This window comes from Eublepharis macularius, chromosome 14 (genome assembly GCF_028583425.1).
Source record: "Eublepharis macularius isolate TG4126 chromosome 14, MPM_Emac_v1.0, whole genome shotgun sequence".
NCBI lineage: Eukaryota > Metazoa > Chordata > Lepidosauria > Squamata > Eublepharidae > Eublepharis > Eublepharis macularius.
The window spans coordinates 63,269,493-63,287,895 of record NC_072803.1 but is presented as its reverse complement, the minus strand read 5'-3'; the positions used below and the strand labels follow the sequence as shown (position 1 = coordinate 63,287,895).

Here is an 18,403-nt window from a genome sequence, read left to right as displayed (position 1 = left end):
TTCAGGTGCCAGGATAGGCATAGGAGGGGTAGGCAGAGTGGGGTCCGCCAGTTGACGGAGGCCCAACCTGCCACAGGGGTCATCCGTTTCCCTGGGCATAGGGTTCAGCATAGGCCATCCAGATGGTTTTGGTGCACTGCATTCGAGTGATGCCAGCCCTGCTTTCTCCACTTTCGTGGGATGTCACCCAAGCTTGAATCTGAGCCTAGAGATGTCTGCAGGGGTGGGGGTTCCAACAGAAAGCAGCCAGGTTGAACTGTCCATACAAAAGCCTTAAATCAGCTTTTCCTTAAAAGTGTCCATCACGTGGACAACTGTACCATGATGATATTATACCCAACCCGATGGCTGTACATAGCTACTATCTTCCCAAAACTGTAATGGATGAACAGGAGCTGCCAAATTCTCTGCTCCTAATTTGTCTCTCTCTTCCGCAGCTCAGCAGCAACCAGAGACATGCCCACAGACACGGGCCTTTGCTTATGCAGCAGGTACAGCCTGGCGTCCCCCCAACCTTGCCTCTCTCACTAGTCTTAATTGTTTCCCTTTGGGTAACTGACCTGTCTGGTCTAACAAGGACAGGAGAGGCAGGAGAAGAGCAAGGTAATTGAAGCACTTAGCCACTCTCCAAAGCCCCGGTTCTTGCACCTAATTAGGAAAGAGGGCCTCTGGGCATTTGGTTATCTTTTTTAATTGTTTGCAGCCTGGTGAGCATGAAAGCTAATGGCAGGAGAGGGAACGGGGATGCAAAGGAGACAGAGAGGCCTCCGCTCCGAAGTCAAGTTATAAACGGACATTTGTAATTTGTTAGCGTTTTGCGGGAGAGGTAGATTCAATTAGCATCACGGGGCCTTTGGCGTCGGTCTGTGGCCCTGGAGAACAAGGAAGGGATGAGTATGAAGGAGTCTTTCTTTTGTAGAGGTGCTTTTAGAACGTATCACCACATAGCATGATGGACCCCATACAGCTTTACAGATAGCACTCTAAATAGACTTTGGCAATAAAGCCACAGAGAGGCCTTGAGGTTCATTTTAAAAATGATCTCCATTTGTCCTCATTTTCTCTTTCATGGGTGAAGAAAATAATAAGCAAAAAAAAACAACCCACCCTGGGTAGAAAATATGCGGGGGATCATTTCTCTTGGAGTCCGAATGCCAACAAAACTCCTCGGCCAAATAAATGGCTAGGTTGAATGTGTATCTCTGAGTGCCTGCTATGTTTCCTTTTTAACTTACTAAATTAAATTTTTAAAATGCCTTTTTGTCCACAGAAAGGGTCTGTGTAGATTCTTGCGAGCAGCCGCTGCTGATGTGGATGGCCGCAGATTTCCATAAGCTTTAACGCCCTCCTTGTAATTGGAAGGAGGATGAGCAATATAAATTACTTCGCCATGGGCAGGCAGTAAGGAAAATGTTTTTTTCTAAGTGTTGGAAGATCTGTTATTTGGCTCAGAGGGCTTGTACGAGCAGAAGCCGTCAGAAAAATAAATTCTGCTGTAAACAGAACGCTTAAAAAGATTTATCAGATGTTCATAGCTGTGCTTAGGACTGCGTGCAGTTATGAATGCCTTCACATTTGCTTTGCTTTTGTTCAAAAAAGCACCACGAAGTTGTCAAGGCCTTAAAGACATGCCCAGAGCGATGTCTTTTACACCAGGATGGGAACAGTCAGCATGTGGAGCCATTGACTGCAAGGACCACGGCTGTATGGGTGGTGTGTGTGTGAAGTGCCATCAAGTCACAGCTGACTCATGGTGACCCCTGCTGGGGCTTTCAAGTCAAGTGAGAAGCAGAGGTGGTTTGCCGTTGCCTTCCTTTGTAGAGTCATCCTTGGTGGTTCCCCATTCAAGTACTGAGCTGTATGGGTTGCATGATGAAAATCCCAGGTTCAGTTCCTGGAGTCTCCAGCTAGAGCCTGTCAAGGAACAGGGCTGAGAAAGGCCTTGGGGCCGAAGCTTTAGAGCTCAGTCCATGGCTTGTGGAAAGCCAGTTTCACAATTACCATCATCCCAAAGCTCCACATTTACATCCATCCCCAGAAGAGGCCTGCACCTGTTCCTTCAGCGGTGGCTGTCTCAAGGTGGGAACCACTTGGCAACCACAAGCCCCAGTAGACAAGAGCCTCGCCCACTTTCCTGAAACTTGGGGCAGGTGCTACATTGGGGGATAGTAATAAGAAGAGCCGCAGTTAGCGCATAAAAGAGCACACGTGGCTACTAGATCACTGAGAGTATCACTGTCTTGGACCCTCTCTATACGTTACTAAGTACCTAGGGATGTTCAAATGAACCTCATTTCACGTGTGCCCCCTCTCTAACTTTCCGTGCACTCGCTCACACAGTCACGCTTCAATTTGCTCCCTGTGAGCACATTCATATCAGTTCCTCCTCAACTGCTAAAAGTATCCCAGTTTCCCCCACATTCATTCATTGAAATGCAGATTTTGACACTAGAATCACTTGCAGAGGGAGTCACACAACGGGAGTTCCTGTGAAAGCAGCATTCCTGGGCATTCACCTGTGCTGAGCAAGAACAGCCTGCAGGTGAATTGAGGACGGAAACATACAATCCTTCCCTAGGTACTTAGGAACGTGTGGAGAGAGAGAGATGCTGCTAGTCAAGATATAGAGAAGGTATAAGACTGCGCTTGGCAGAAGGCAGTGTCAGATGTTTGCTCCTTACTGAATTACCATTTGGGTGGCAACTAACTATTGCTGACAACTAATTCCAAAACTGCCTCCAAACAGGGCTGCAAGGCATGGTGTGGCAACCAGCAGGACAGCTGGGTGGGCACGGGAGGGAGCTGGGGGGCTATGGGGTCATGTCACTTCTAGCCAAAACCCAGAAGTGGGATTACTCCTCTCCAGGAATTGCCAGACACTTTCCAGTGATTCCTACACATGGCTGACATCACACAGTCAGCCTGATGGACATTTACACCCCTAGTTCATGTGACGTTGCCTAGCATTCAGAACTCGACCGCTTTTGCACGTCTTGAATTTGGGCAGGGTTGCTAATTTCCAGGTGGTGGCTGGTTATGTCCCAGAATTACGACTGATCTCCAGACTCCATCATTGTCGTCGTAGTAATAGCAACAACTGTGATCATATACTGCTCTTCTATACAGATTAGTGCCCCACTCAGAGCAGTGAACAAAGTCAGTGTTATTATTACTCCCTTAATACAGGTGGGGGGCTGAGCTGAGAGGGGCAACCACCAATCCTGTTTCTTTACACCCTCTTATAATCTTGACTTGATACGTAAATGGACTTTGGATAGTTTCTGTATTTCAGTGAAAGAAGGAAGAGTGGAGAACGACTGAACGAAGCTTCCCAGAGAACCCACACCGCCGCAACAAAATTAAGCTTGAAACTTGCTGGCATCTCACTGAGGAAGCAGGCAAGATCGGACCTTCACATCACGGCCAAAGAGAGCTCCTTCCCACCTTTCTATCTTTTTAAATGTTGCGATAGCAAACCTGAAAGCTTGCACAATGCTTTGTGCTAATTTTGTCGGCCTCAGATTTTGTTACTGATGAAAACAATACTGTTTGGTCAGGTTTGATGATCCAAACATGAAGCCCACCTTTTACCCTTGGTTATGGTGGGTCAAGGTAGTGTGGAGGCTATCACCAGGGTCTTGAAATAAGCCTGGAAGTAACAGAGCCACTGGAGACACTGGAGCACTAACACAGTGTACTCCTGACAATCCATCCACGTCTGAAGGCAAGCTGCCGTCTCCTGCAGACGGACTCCCATCAAGTGATGGGGCCCGAACGAGGTATGAGGGAAGTCCAGAGGCCTCCTTCGCAGAGGATGGAGCTAGTTGCTCTCGGCAGCTCTGTGCAGTTGCAAGGACAGGTGACAGCCCTCTCACCGCTGAGCGGGGGGGAAGTACTGCTGGGCTCTTCAGAGTCAGTGCTGAATTCAGGCACCCCCAGGGGTGCAAGGCCAGGTGACGACATAAATCATGCATCCTTGCAGGATTGCCAGCCTCCAGGTAGTGGCTGGAGATCTCCCGGAATTACAACTGGTCTCCAGGCCACAGAGATCAGTTCACCTGGAGAAAATGGCTACTTTGGGGGTGGACTCTATGGAATTATGCCATGCCAGGGCCTTTCCCTCCCCAAACCCCACTTTCTCCAGGTTTCACCCTCAAGATCTCCAGGAATTTCCCAACTTGGAGCTGGCAACCCTACATCCTTGTATACCTTTGGTCACAAGTAAGCCCCATTTGGTTTCCTTCCAAGCAAAAATGCACAGGATTTCAAATTGATCATATGAATTCAAATCAATTGAATCTGCATATATTTACATATGTATAAAAGGACAAGTAACCAAGCTCTAGAAAACTGCGTCTGGAGGGCTGGACTACTGGGCTGGGCATTCCTGGGCCTCTGGAGGGCTGGGCCATCACACTGGGCGTTCCTGCCACTGTGCTGGGCCTTCCCAGGCCTCCAGAGGCTCCAAGGAGGCCCCCGTGGCAGCAGGAAGGTAAGCCGAGTTGCCAACGACTCACTTTTTACCCCCATAGAAGGGCCTGTGAGTGCGGGGATAAAAAGTGACTTGTCGCCAATACGGCTTGCGTTTTATATAGTAGGATACTTTTGGGGGGTGGGGGGAGGCACACTTCCTTGTTCTTCCTGTCTCAGCATGCCCCCCCCTTAGAAAAGGCATTCCCTCCTGAGTAACAGTGAAGGGGATTGCTTCTTCTAGGCTTGCCATCTGCAGTTTTGGATAGCAATTAAATATAATTAACATTTTATTTAAAAAGCTGCTCCCATTGGTCAAGGGAATCTTTTAAAGCAATCAAAAGGCTTTTAAATCTTTTTTTTTTTAAAAAATCCGGTAAAGCAAGCAGCCCAGAGAAGCCTAGTTGCAAGACTGCATGCCGTGGGATTTTCTGTGATCGCGCAGAGGGCAACCTCTCCGTTGCAAATTCTGGTTTCCACAAGGCAGTGCTTGTAAAGAGGGGAAGCTGGAGCACGGATCCAAGCAACCTGATTGGAGGATGCCCCATGGGGGTGGCCAGGGACCCTACCACATCCTCGTTAGCGCTGACCTTGGCATGAGTGCCGGCTGCTGATGAATAGGCTGTGGACCCGGACAAGGCTCTAGGGAGCAGCCATATTATCTATTATTGTCCCATCAGCGCCTTCCCTGACCCCTCCCAGCTCAGAACACCACAGGCAGCGGGGAGGGAATAAATCTATGTCTGAGATTCAGAGGAAGGGAAGGAAAAAGGGGAGATGAAAAATGTCCTTTCCCCCACTCTTACAACAAAAGCCAGCCACATGGCTTGTAGGAAACAAGTTCCGGGGGAAGGGAGAGGGGGGGGGGCGGACTCAGGCAAGGATGAGCGAGAGAAGAAACCAGGGCAGAGGCTCTGTTCAAAAAGCATCTCGACATAAACTCATCTATGACCTTTCAAGGTAAATGGCGCATCACACCAGCCGCTGCCCCGGGACTCTTAGTGCACTCCGGGATCCTTAGTGCAAGGAAGCACATCTGCAAAACTGGGAAGAGTTACTACGGGCAACCCCAGATTGGTCCCTTGCTCCCGGAGATGAGCCCCCCTGGCCTTGGATTTCAGGATTCCTAGGAGAAAGGCAGATGAATAAATCCTTTAAATAAGTAAAAAAATACAGAAGCACATTGCTTCCACAGAGAGCCTGCTGCACGCTTACCACCACTCATGCCTGAATCAAGCTCCTGGGGAACCTGCTTTGGATCTGCCTAGGGTGGGCTGGACAGCCCTGAATCACAAAGCTGCCTGCCTCTTTCTCAGAGCTATGCATGGTGATGATTGGCTGGGTTTTGTGTCAGTCTCAAAGTTGCCCCTCCTCTTCAGAGAGGGCTGTGCACAGCACTGATTGGCCAGTCTCTGTGTCTAGTACAAGGCCTGTCCCCTCCCTTCTTTAAATAGATTTTAAAGTGCTTAAATACCATCTAAAAGAGAAAAAGAAGAGAACAAACTGGTTGGGTAAACATACAAGCACATGAAGGAGGAAATGACAGTGTGATTGAACAGCCCGCCTAATATCTGGCAAGGGTGTGTGTGTGTGTGAACAAGCATTCAAGATTCAATCCAAAATCCAAAAGTGCAATGCAGACATCCCTTAATTAAGAACTGGGGGTGGGGGGGCATCTAAGAATGTATGAAGCTGCCTTCTACTGATCTCTCAGGGCCAAGCTACAAGTGACGAATGACACTTGCCTGGCAAGTGAACAGACTCACGTGTATTCCTCCCTGTTCACTTGCGCTCCACTCACGATGAGTGTAATTCGTCACTTGTTGCTTGGCCCTCAGTATGAGGCATACTGATCTCTCTGGCTCAGTATTACCCCACTTCCGGCAGCAGTTCTCCAGGGCAGGAAGGCTGAGCAAAAAGATGCATTCATGGATCTCTGGGGCATTTTTTACTGCCATGGACTGAGGGTGTGTGATACGGACAGGGGCCATGACACCGGAGGAGGTCCCTGGAGACACCGTTTGCTCTGCTAAGGGAGATGTATAGATCGCCTGTAAGTTGTTTGCATTATTTCCCCCTGGTGGGGGGCATTTGAGGTCAGAAAAACTGATCAGGGAGGGTTAACCCCCCCCCTTTCTCCCCGGCTGCAGACTTAAACACACACACGCCAGCGTTGTTGCCATTTACCAATTAAAAGCAGTCAAGAGGAGATTCAATTACGCCTTGCCCTCAGCCAAGAAGGACCTTTCCCAATACCCGCTACCTCAGAGCCTTAAAGTGGCCATGCCAAGGTTTGTATCCGTGTGCCCTACAGTCACATTCCAAGCATACTTGTCTGAACATAAAGAGAGAAAGGTTATCTTTTATCAAGTTGGGCGATTGGCCCTTCTAGCTTTATATTGTCGATGCTGATTGGGAGAAGCTCTCCAGAATTTTGGAAAAGGAAAGGCCTTTCCCAACCCCTGATACTTGGGATTCCTTCAACAGTAGTAGCTGCTTGGGAACTTCTTTGTACCGCCTACATATACATCCTGGGAAGCAATGCCTCTCTTCTGCCATGTTCAGATCTCTCAAATGTTTGTCGGTCTCTAGTCAACGTTTGTGCCACTTTGTGATTTTTGGTATGGGGGAGTGATGAGGAAAGCAGGAAAGTATGATCCCTCTTGTGACTTTGATGAAGTTCTAGATTGTGTAACTTTTACCCCCGTAGTGCCTCACATGCCAAAAGGGGACTTTGTAAGTTCCCCAGGCTCTTTGCAAGCTGCCTCTTGAACAACAACAACATCCGATTTATATACCGCCCTTCAGGACAACTTAACGCCCACTCAGAGAGGTTTACAAAGTATGTTATTATTATCCCCACAACAATCACCCTGTGAGGTGGGTGGGGCTGAGAGAGCTCTGAGAGAGCCGTGACTGACTCAAGGTCACTCAGCTGGCTTCAAGTGGAGGAGTGGGGAATCAAACCCGGTTCTCCAGATTAGAGTCCTGCTGCTCTTAACCACTACACCAAACTGGGTCTTTGATGTCAGAGTCCTGCTACATCCTCCTAAATAGACAGAAACGCTTACAAGTCCCTTTGCGTTGTCCCAAAAGCACTGGGTATCTTGGTTGGCCTGCATGGGCTGGGGGGGTGGGAGTGGGAGGGGGGGATGTGAACACAGTCTTTGTTGAACTCTTGAGAAGAGGCTGAGCCAAGCTATGAGATTAGAAGGTTCCCATGAGGCATCTCTAAAACAGCCATTTTCAGCAGGGGAACTGATCTCCGTGGCCTGGAGATCAGTGGTAATTCTGGGAGAACTCCAGCCCCCACCTAGAAGCTGGCAATCCTTTGGGGTGGTGCCTGGGAAAGAGGCTCAGCATGGATGTGATGCCCTCTACTGCTGCCGTTTCGTCCAGCAAACTCATTTCTGTAATCTGGAGACTGGCTGTAAATCTGGGAGAAATCCAGGCCCCCTCCGGATGCTAGAAGTCTTAGGGTGAACACAGGGCCAGAGGGGCGTGTGAAAGCAGCCCAGGAGCCTTCCAAGAGGAATGGTCCCTCCTGTGCCGCTGAGTGTGCCAGGGGCCCTCTAGGGCAGCTACCAAGAACTTTCCTGGCAAGCTAAAGGGCCGGTCTGATCCTGACAGACGGGTACACCATAGGAGACTCTCCCAAACAGTCTCCTGGATTTTTTTTGCCCCTGATGAAACGGAAGGAGGAGGAGATTGTAAATCTGATCAGAGAGCTGGAGCAATGAGAGGCGGTGCAGAACCCTTCTTCTGAGAGATCGCCAGATCCGACCCCTTGTGGGGATATGAGGAGACGATTCAGACTGGGAAAAGGCCCACTGAGAAAGGACTGAAGCACTTTCCGCACGCTGCAGCTCTGCAGCCTCTCTGCCCCCCCTCCCCGCAGCCACAATTAATTAAAAAAAAACAACCCAAACCCTCAGTACTGGGGGAATGTTCAGAGGGCTCCTGCATTGTGCCAAGTTTAGTCCTGAGCGCTGGTTTAAATGAGACGCTAACCACTGGCAAAGCAGTTTGCCCACATGACTGGCATTACTTTTCAAAGGTACCCCATGCACCATGCTGGTCATAGGTACATATTGATTTGAAAAGGTTCTAAATAAATAATAAACACATGTATAACTGTAGCTGCATCTGTTCACTTGCTCATCATCTGCTGAAGCCATGTGCAAACTCTGCCTCCGTGTTGTCCAGTGTGAAGAGTAAGCATTAAGTGTGTTGGGCTATCTGCAGTATTCCAACTAATTTGGCACCAAAACTCAGGCAGAATACGGCCCCAGTAACTTTGCTTTCTGCTGGTGGCCAGTCTTAAAGTCATCACTCAGGTGGAATGGGTTAAATCTTCCCTTCCCCCTTTTAAACCTAAAGTGGCTCTAATGAGCCAGTAATTCGATTTGGTATATAACATGCTTTTAAAGTGAAGGGATAAATACAGCAGGCTGCCATAAAAGGTGGCTATTAAAGAAGATTCGGGATAGGCCATAATAACTTTAAATTAATTGTGTCTGTCGTCTACGGCAGATTCTGCGGTTGGTCTTGCCTGGAATTTTCTGTTGTTGTTGTTTTTTTAGAGAAAACTTTCAAACTGTGCCTGGATCTCTCCCGGGCAGCCATTTAACCTCCGTTTATGAAGAAATAAAGCAAAATTGATGCTGATTTTGGCCTTCTTTGGGGGATAGTTTTGCAGCATAAAAGCTCTTCTGCCTGCAATTTACCGCACAGCCTTGTCATACCCGTGACGGCTGGTTCTGATCAAGATAAAGCTTTATAGCACTAACAGCAACCTAATGCTGCATTTTCATTTGGCTGCAATTAATGTTAATGCCTGCTACGAAAATTGTCATTAAATACCATTTTAAAATCCATTCAATTTGCATATGCAAAGCCCATTTGCTATCGTGTAAAATACTCGCTGCCATTCATCACGTCTCCTCATCCTTTCCTCCCCATTTTATTAAAAAAACCCTTTTATTAGCAATTAGCTCTTAAAAATGAAATCTATATGTAACCTCTGACTGAGCCCAACACAGAGCAAAGCAAACAAAGCATTTTACAAGGTACAGAGACGTGGAAAATGCCACAGCGGTGGGCCTCTGATGGCATGCGCGGGCCTAGTAGAACAACAAGCCACAGACGGCGACATCCTTTCTTTAAGACTAGGTTTGCCAACTCCAGGTTTGGAAATGTCTGAAGATTGGCTTAGAGATGACAAATTTGTTTTCAGAAGTTGTAAGCAATATATTCTTACCCTTTTATAGTGCATCTTTGTTCCTTTTGTTTGCAGAGCCTCAAGCAATGCCCCAAATGCCAGTTCTCCAAACCTGTGAACCCTGGAATGGCTCAATTAAAAGAATGTTCTTGATGGGCAGCTGCTAAACGAACCTTTTAGCCTTGCATGGCACTGGCTTTACTACAAAGCTCCGACTGGTTGTGCTGCAAATGTGGCCGTTTTCACACTGCTTACTGGCCACGGAACATCGTGCCAAGCTCCCAGAATGACAGCATCTTCCTGGCGCAATTTTGCCGTTCTCAAGCGAAATCGCACCAGGAAGACACTGTCATTCCAGGAGCTTGGCGCGGTGTTCCATGGCCAGTAAGCAGTGTGAAAACGGCCATTTCTGTCCCCAGCAACTATGTGGAGAAAAAAGAGGTTTGCCATTCTTGGTCTCTCTGGACTAGGGATGATCTTGTTTTTCAGATCTGCTTGGAGTACCAAGCACTAAGAAGAATGCCATGGTGTTCAGGGGTACATTTCCAGTCTTAAGAGCCCCGTGGCGCAGAGTGGTAAGCTGCAGTACTGCAGCCCAAGCTCTGCTCATGACCTGAGTTTGATCCTGGCGGAAGCCGGGTTCAGGTAGCTGGCTCGAGGTTGACTCAGCCTTCCAAGGTTGGTAAAATGAGTACCCAGTTTCCTGGAGGTTAAGAGTAGATGACTGGGGAAGGCAATGGCAAACCACTCTGTAAAAGGTCTGCCAGGAAAACGTCATGATGCAACTAGAGATGGGCACGAACCGCATTACGAACTTCAAAAACTTCAAAAATTGGCGATCACAATCTGGCGGTTTGTGATTGTCCTCGTCCAACAAACCTGCGTTTGGAAGAAGCCTGGTTCGGCGCTTTCAGCCGCAGTTTGGGAAGCCAGACAGTCAGGCGCCAGCAATCAATTCCACTGGAAACGGAGCTGGGGGAATGCCTGAACTCTGTCTGCGCTCCTTCTGTCGCCCTGGAAACCCGAATGGAAGCTCAGCTTACCTTCATCGGCAGGTCTTCCTTCCAACCATGGAACTGCAAAGCGGTTACAAGTTGAGAGAAGACACCCAGAGGAGGGAGGGGGAAGGGGGTGTTCTGTAGCCATGGGCACTCCAATCTCACCCATGCAAACCCTGATAGGCAGCTCTGATGGCCAAACAGAGACCTCCTGCATTGCTCAATGGGACCTGTGCTTATAACTAGCCGTGGGCTCCCAGGCTGGGTTTCACTTTCAGCGAGCAGTGGAGTGGGACAGAGCTCTTGCTTGCCACTTCCTAGCCTTTGGGGAGAGAGACTGAGAGTATAACTGAGCTTGGATTTTTGTGGGAGTTTCCTGGGGGCCTTCGATTGGAGAGGGTATAACTCCAAGATCCCTTTTGCAATCTTGTCCAAACATGGGTGATGGCTGTAGGAGAGCCTGCAAAAGACTCCCCGGGAATATGGGCTCTCTAAGTGCCACGGGGGCCGTTCCGTGCTCCACAAACCGCAAACCGGTTCGGCAACGGAAAATGTTTGTTGCGGTTCGCGACCTCAGGATCATCGTCGGCACCGAACCACGAACCGCAGAGTCATTAAATTTTTTTTGGTTCGTGCCCATGTCTAGATGCAACGTCCCCCCCATGGGTCAGCAATGACTCGGTGCTTGCACAGGGGACAACCTTTACCTTACCTTCCAGTAGAAGAAATGAAAATTCAAGGAACCCATAAACCTGTACTTAAAGGAAGATTGGACAGAGGTCACTTTTCCTCTTATGAGAGTGTGGTGTGGGACTTGCCTATGCATGCATGCATGAGAACGTGTGGATAGAAACCTGAGGTGGTAGAGAGGGCTGTACCACTTCAGATTGCAGGGATGCCAATTTTTTTTTAACTTTATGTAAAACCTGGAAAAAGCAACAACTAGCAAATCACAGGCTCCTTTAGCCATAGCAGCTGATAGTCTTTGATGGACCGACACTCCACAAATGAGTCTAATCACCTTCTACCTTGAGTCTCCGTTAGAAAGGCAGACTATAAATGAAATAAATTAAGTAAGTAAGTTTTAAAAACCATCTGAGAAATGGGCCGTCACTACATCCTCTGGTAGCAAATTCCACAAGTTAATTACACTGTGAGCGAAGAACTACTTCCTTTAGTCTGTCCTGAACCTACTTCCCATCGATTTCATTAGGTGCTTCCAAGTTTTAGTGTTTTGGGGAGAAAGAGAAAGTCTTTTTTCCCAGCCCTATGCATAATCGGATAATGCCCCAAGCATTTCCCTCTCCCTCTCACCGTGCTGGTCTTCCATAGGTCATGTCTGGAGGGACTTTTGGAGGTGTCCTCTTAAAGCGTCGCTCGTCGTTATCACTCAAACGAATGTCCTTGAGCTGGCGGTATAGATTTTGCTCATGTGCAGTAACGTAACCCTCTTTGATTGCTTTGCGATTCACGGTCTTGTAATCACGACCGCGCTCCTTCGCCGAAGGGGCTCTGGGCTTTATTGTATTCCAGTGGCCAATTGCTATAAGAAAAAGGCATTAAGAGACATCAGGATAGCCAAGAACATTTATAAAAGCCATTTCTATGCAGAGACTGGCCTGGCAGATTAACCTTCTGGACTACACAACTGTAGGCCACTTCAAGTAGAAGTTTGTACAGTATGGTAAAAAAGAAAGTGAGCAGGTCAGGGAGAAGTCAAAGCTCTTCTCACAGACACCTTGCTTTCTATGTGCAGGGAATGTTTGTGTTTGCATTCAGGGACACCCGCAATTTGAAGCAGTCCAGTCCAAGGAGATATTTCAACTGCTTTTTGCGTGGAGCAAGCCTGAAGAGTTGAACGTGTATGAGTTGGTACTCTGCCTTTAAACTAGCAGCTAAGGAAAAATACAACAGGATTTGGTAAGTGAACTTTCCTGGCAGGGGCGTCTCTTCTGAGATTATCTGTACCTTGTAGAGACAGGTGAGGAAGGGAAGACCCTTTCTCAACAAGGCTGAAACAGGTGCTTGGAAAACTCCCCCCACCTTCCCATACTGAGCCATTCTCACCTGCCAAGCCCTCTGTAAAGGAGATACAATTGCAAGCTGTAAATGCTACGGGAGCACATCCCCTTCTTAACAGAGTCCCCAGGTTGGGGACTGGTAGCCTGAGGAGAGACGGGAAGCCTCATGGGCATGGCATTTAGGCAGGGCTTTTTTTCAGCAGGAACGCAGTGGAACAGAGTTCCGGAACCCCTTGAAAATGGTCACATGGCCGGTGGCCCCGCCCCCTGATCTCCAGACAGAGGGCAGTTGAGATTGCCCTCCGCGCCGCCAAGCGGCGCGGAGGGCAATCTCAACTCCCCTCTGTCTGGAGATCAGGGGGCGGGGCCACCGGCCATGTGACCATTTTCTCCGAGGGCAACCCACGGAGTTCCACCACCTCTTTTCCCAGAAAAAAAGCCCTGTATTTAGGGGTGACAAAATCCTGGCTGTTTATTTCATTCTGCTATTTCCCCTACTTTGTGGGTTGTGGGAAAAGGGAGAAGGATTTGTGTTTTCTGCCTCAAGCCCCAAATGGGCCACCATCTGATCAGTACAGCATCAAGTAGAGACAAAAGGTGAGTTCTGGAAGACAAACACTCCAGACATTTACCTGGATTGAAATTCCAGAGATTTGGCTCGAGGGAGCGAGATGCACAGCACTCCTCTCCTGCAGCTCTGCTGGCAATCATGCCCCTCATGGGATTTGGTTGCCTGAGGGATGGCAGATGGAAGTGCAGCCTGTGCCCCGCTGCCAAACTGGGCCAAAAGGGAGCCTGGCCTCCCTGGACTAACAGGCCAGAGCAGGTGCCTCATAATGTACAGATGCAGCAAATGCCTTCGGTTGCTATTCTAGATGTGAAAACACGAGCCAAGCTACAAGTGACACCTGACACAGGTTGGACATTCGTCCGCTTCCCTCAAGTTTTGATGGGAAATGTAGGTGTCCGGTCTTGCAGCTTGGCTCTCCATTTAATTAAAGTTTGCAGAGCAGCAACATATGGTTGGGAGGGGAGTGCAGGTGTCGGGGTCTTTCCAGGAGCCCCCCCTTCCCCTCTGCTGGGTGTGTGGGGGCGGTTTCTGTAAACTTCAATTAAACAGAGAGCCAAGCTGTAAGACCAGGACGCCTGCATTTCCCATCAAAACTTGAGGGAAGCTGACAAGTGTCCAACCTGTGTCAGGCATCACTTGTAGCTTGGCTCCACGTTAGTTAAGGCAGGCAAGTGTCTCAATGGCAGGTTTCAGGGGACAACATTCCCAAGGGCCAGAGCCAACGGGAGAGCCCCGAACCCCTCTCTGACCTCTGACAGTCCAATTTAGCTCCCTTGGAAGGCCTCTGCCGGCCTCCGCTCTCTTCTGCCCTTTTGGCTGCTGGTGGTGGCACCCCGTGACGCCACACACAGAGAGTGAGAAAGATGCTGGGGATGCTCCGCCCACCCACCCACCCCCGCCTGCCCCCATCCTGCGCCTGCGTAACCAGCCAGCATCTCACGCTGAGCAACAAAACAATGGCACTTCCCGTACTGGGACAGTGAAACTAAAGAGAACCCTCACGGGAAGGAACAACAATTACAAATTAATAAACAACTCTATTATAAGTGCCCAAAGGGCCATATGTATTTCTTATATAAATAAACCAATCAGTGAGATGACCAATTACAATTTATACAATGATTCTTCCTTAAACTTGACAAATACAAAGGTCCAAACAAAATGTGTCCTGTATCTTCTTTAAATAAAGTAGCATTCATGCACAGCTCTGTCCACACATGGTGAGGGAATCCACGGCTGCACACCCAATCTGGGGCCGGCTGGAAAGCTCAGATTTCGTACAGATTCTTCCTCAGGGGCGTGGCCAAACACTGCAAAACAAACATCTTACATACTATACCATAAGCAATTTTACATGACATCCAATTTATACACAGGGCAATAAACAGAGTGATTTACTGCAGAAGGAAGCCTGTTGGATCCATATGTTGAGAACTTTATAACCATTAGGGCTTAATACTGATTACTTTGAGTTGTTTCCTTTGATGTGTAATTTGAGTGTCCCTTTAAGACCAAGTCAAGCCATTGGGGGTAGCTCAATATAAACGTTCCTTACTTATTGCAATGGCGTGCTTTAGAAGATACAGCCGCCCTGCTAAAGAAGATACAGCGGCTCAGGTCCGGGAGTGAATAATTGTTACAGCGTTTAAGGGTCTACCACACAGGTTTGTTGTTGATATCTGCTGACAATTGTATATTATGATGAATTTGTATAAATTGGATGTCATGTAAAATTGCTTATGGTATAGTATGTAAGATGTTTGTTTTGCAGTGTTTGGCCACGCCCCTGAGGAAGATTCTGTACGAAATCTGAGCTTTCCAGCCGGCCCCAGATTGGGTGTGCAGCCGTGGATTCCCTCACCATGTGTGGACAGAGCTGTGCATGAATGCTACTTTATTTAAAGAAGATACAGGACACATTTTGTTTGGACCTTTGTATTTGTCAAGTTTAAGGAAGAATCATTGTATAAATTGTAATTGGTCATCTCACTGATTGGTTTATTTATATAAGAAATACATATGGCCCTTTGGGCACTTATAATAGAGTTGTTTATTAATTTGTAATTGTTGTTCCTTCCCGTGAGGGTTCTCTTTAGTTTCAGCGTCTCATGCTGGGCTGCGCACCAGAAAGGCAGGCCGTGCATCCCTCACACGCCCCTTCTCCCTCCTATGACAATCAACAGCAACCAGTGGCCTGTCCTCTTCCTCTCCTCTGCCTTGCAAAAAGCCCACGGCTTGCTGCTCGGCCCTTGCCCCACTTCCTCAGCTGCCATGGAGAGGCTTCTGGGCCCCAAGAAGAGGACTGTCAGCTGCTGAAGGAGCCCTTAGCTGGAGGAGGCGGCGGTGTGGGGGGGAGTTCTCCATTGATCTCATGCCCAAGAGACGAAGATGGTGGACGGGGCAGGGCTGTGAAGCCTCACTCAGAGGTGCTGGAGAGGCAAAAAAAGTTCCCAGGTGGTTGCTCAGAATGAGCCCAAGGACAAGGCAATACAGGCAGATAGCGTTGCCAAGTGACCAAGAAAGAGGCTTGGTTTGCTCCTCTGCCTTTAAAGGAAGCCAGATCTACAGAAAGCAGCCAGTGGGACTTCCAACAAGACAGAGCAAATGTTGATTACTGGCTCATTCCTGTAGTCCACGCTGCTGTTAAAGGCGCCGTAGGAGCTAGGGCCCTTCGTTAGGTGCAAATAGGAACAGAGATCTGAGTCTCCATATCCTACCATACGTCTCTGGAAACAACCCTCCCATCTTGTGATGGGAATAAAAAGGCTCAAATCTTCGTTCCTACTTGGATCTGACAAAGGGAGCTTGACTCTTGAAACCTTATATCCTGGAAACTCTTTGTTGGTCTTTAATGTCTTATTAGCAGGGCTCTTTTTCAGCTGGGATGTGGTGGAATGGAGTTCTGGAACCTCTTGAAAATGGTCACATGGCTGGTGGCCCCGCCCCCTGATCTCCAGACAGAGGGGAGTTGAGATTGCCCTCCATGCTGCTTGGCAATCTCTACTCCCCTCTGTCTGGAGATCAGGGGGCGGGGCCACCAGCCATGTGACCATTTTCTCCGAGGGCAACCCACTGAGTTCCACCACCTCTTTTCCCAGAAACAAAAGCCCTGCTTATTAGGCTCATCTACAGCAGGCCAACATGGCCATCCACCCAAAATTGTCCTACTGGTTCTGTTTGCACATTTTGCTGTGAGTGGACACTGTCATTTTTTCTGTTGTTCACACTGGTTGGTATGGGGGATCCGAATGAGTGTTCCCTGCAGGCATGAAGGAGACACCTCCTGGGGGAAAGCCGGGACTCAAGAGATACTTTGGGGAAAGAAGAAAGTGGCTGCAAAGCAATACCCCTGTGGGAGCCCACGGGTGCCACGGGAGCCCACGGGTGCCCACGGGTGCCAGCTGCATACAACAAGATACCTATTAGCTCTAATCATCGTCTCCCGTCTTTTCCTAAGCAAGACAGTGAGTCAAGTAAGACACAGAGAAACAGTGAGAAAGAATAAGGCCCAAAAGAATGGATCACCATCACAAATACCTTATTGCGATGGGCACCTTGTAAATAAGTTAAGTAAAATGTGTTGTTTAATAATCTTGTCCCTTTCCCTTTAACATTCATTATTTACTGAACAATTATTATTCCAGTCACGGTAACAGCAAACCAATGGTATTTGGTTTTGATGGGCAGGCAGGCAGATGGAATCTTGTCCTGGGGTCCAGGGTGGCTGTAGGCAGCCCTGGCAGGTTTGCAGAAAGTGTGGAACTTATGGGAAAGGTTAGTGCCTAGGAAGCAGCAACTTTTTTGCACAAACCTTTGTGCAATAGTAATACAGATTGTATTATGCCTCTATATATCCCATCCTATTCTGAAGTCTCAGGATGGATAACATACTTTAACTGTAGCACTTTGAAATTAGTCTGTGCTTCAGAAATCACTCAGATCTGTTCATGCATCTGACGAAGAGAGCTGTGCTTCTCGAAAGCTTATGCTACAATCAAGTTAGTTAGTTTTAAAGGTGCTACTGGACTCTTTGCTATTTTGCGACTACAGACGAACACGGCTAACTCCTCTGGATCAGATCTGTTTGTGTGAGATGCACAATTAAGCTAATTGCACACGCAACAACGGTGCACCTTAATGAATTCAGAAATGCTCGTCTGCTTTCACTCAAAAATGGTTTCATTATGGAGGCAAATGAAAATAGCGGCAGAAATAAATGGGGATGTTTTGCACAATCCTAGTATCATACCTTCAGGCACCCCTCTGTCAGTCCCATGCAAATATAATCCATAGTTGAAATCGAAGCCTGGGAGAGTGTAGCAGCTTCGGCGAGGCTTTCCAAGTTCTGGCTGAAAGGAGCAAAGGTGGCAGAGAGTTGAAAACATTAACACAAAAGCTTCCCAGGTCTTCAGTTACACATGTACAATTATTTAAAAATGTGACCCAGTTTTCTGCGACTGGAACAAATGGTGTCAAGCTAATTTACATATATGCAGGCGTAAATTGTGCCAGGGTATTGCTCTAACAATTAATTTCAGTGCTTAACTCTGGAACATGTAATCACTTAATGTCTATAAAAAGGGCTTAAAAGATATGCGCTGGACACAAATGTACGTCCCTGTCAACCAGAGGAGAGGGTCGCCAGCTGTGGGTTAGGAAATACCTGGAGATTTTGAGGGTGGAGCCTGGTGGGGGGATTTGGGGAGGGGAGGGTCCTGAGTGGAGTATAATGTCATAGAAATCATTTCCTCCAGCGGGAGGGATCTCTGTCACCTGGAGATCAGTTGTCATTCTGGATGATCTCCAGTCACCACCTGGAGGCTACTAAGCCAGGGGCGTCTCCTCCCACTCAAAGAGCTTTTGAACGACGACTTGCAGTTCCCTTCTACCTGGAGGATGGTCTACACACAGAAATAACAATTCATGTATTGAGGACTATACCAGTTGGACTATTTGTGTTTGATATTTACTGTCTGGAATTTGTATGGTCCAATGACAGCAACCGACGTATCTGTATGATGTATTTATGATTGTCGTATTTATGATTCTAGCCATGCACTTTGCACCTTAAATTAATAACAATATAGATGAATTTGTTTGTTATTAAATAGTGCAGTAATTA

General features: G+C 48.0%; 1 protein-coding gene across 1 annotated transcript in view; it reads right to left on the bottom strand.

The window, feature by feature from the left end:
* Positions 1-18,403, bottom strand: part of CFAP77 (cilia and flagella associated protein 77) — a 158,520-nt gene that overhangs the window by 54,198 nt on the left and 85,919 nt on the right. The window contains exons 2-3 of the mRNA XM_054998366.1: positions 17,531-17,630; positions 12,004-12,232 (exon numbers count right to left, since the gene is read on the bottom strand). Of these exons, the coding sequence (XP_054854341.1) occupies positions 12,004-12,232; positions 17,531-17,630 (329 nt within the window). The remainder of the gene's footprint in view (positions 1-12,003; positions 12,233-17,530; positions 17,631-18,403) is intronic.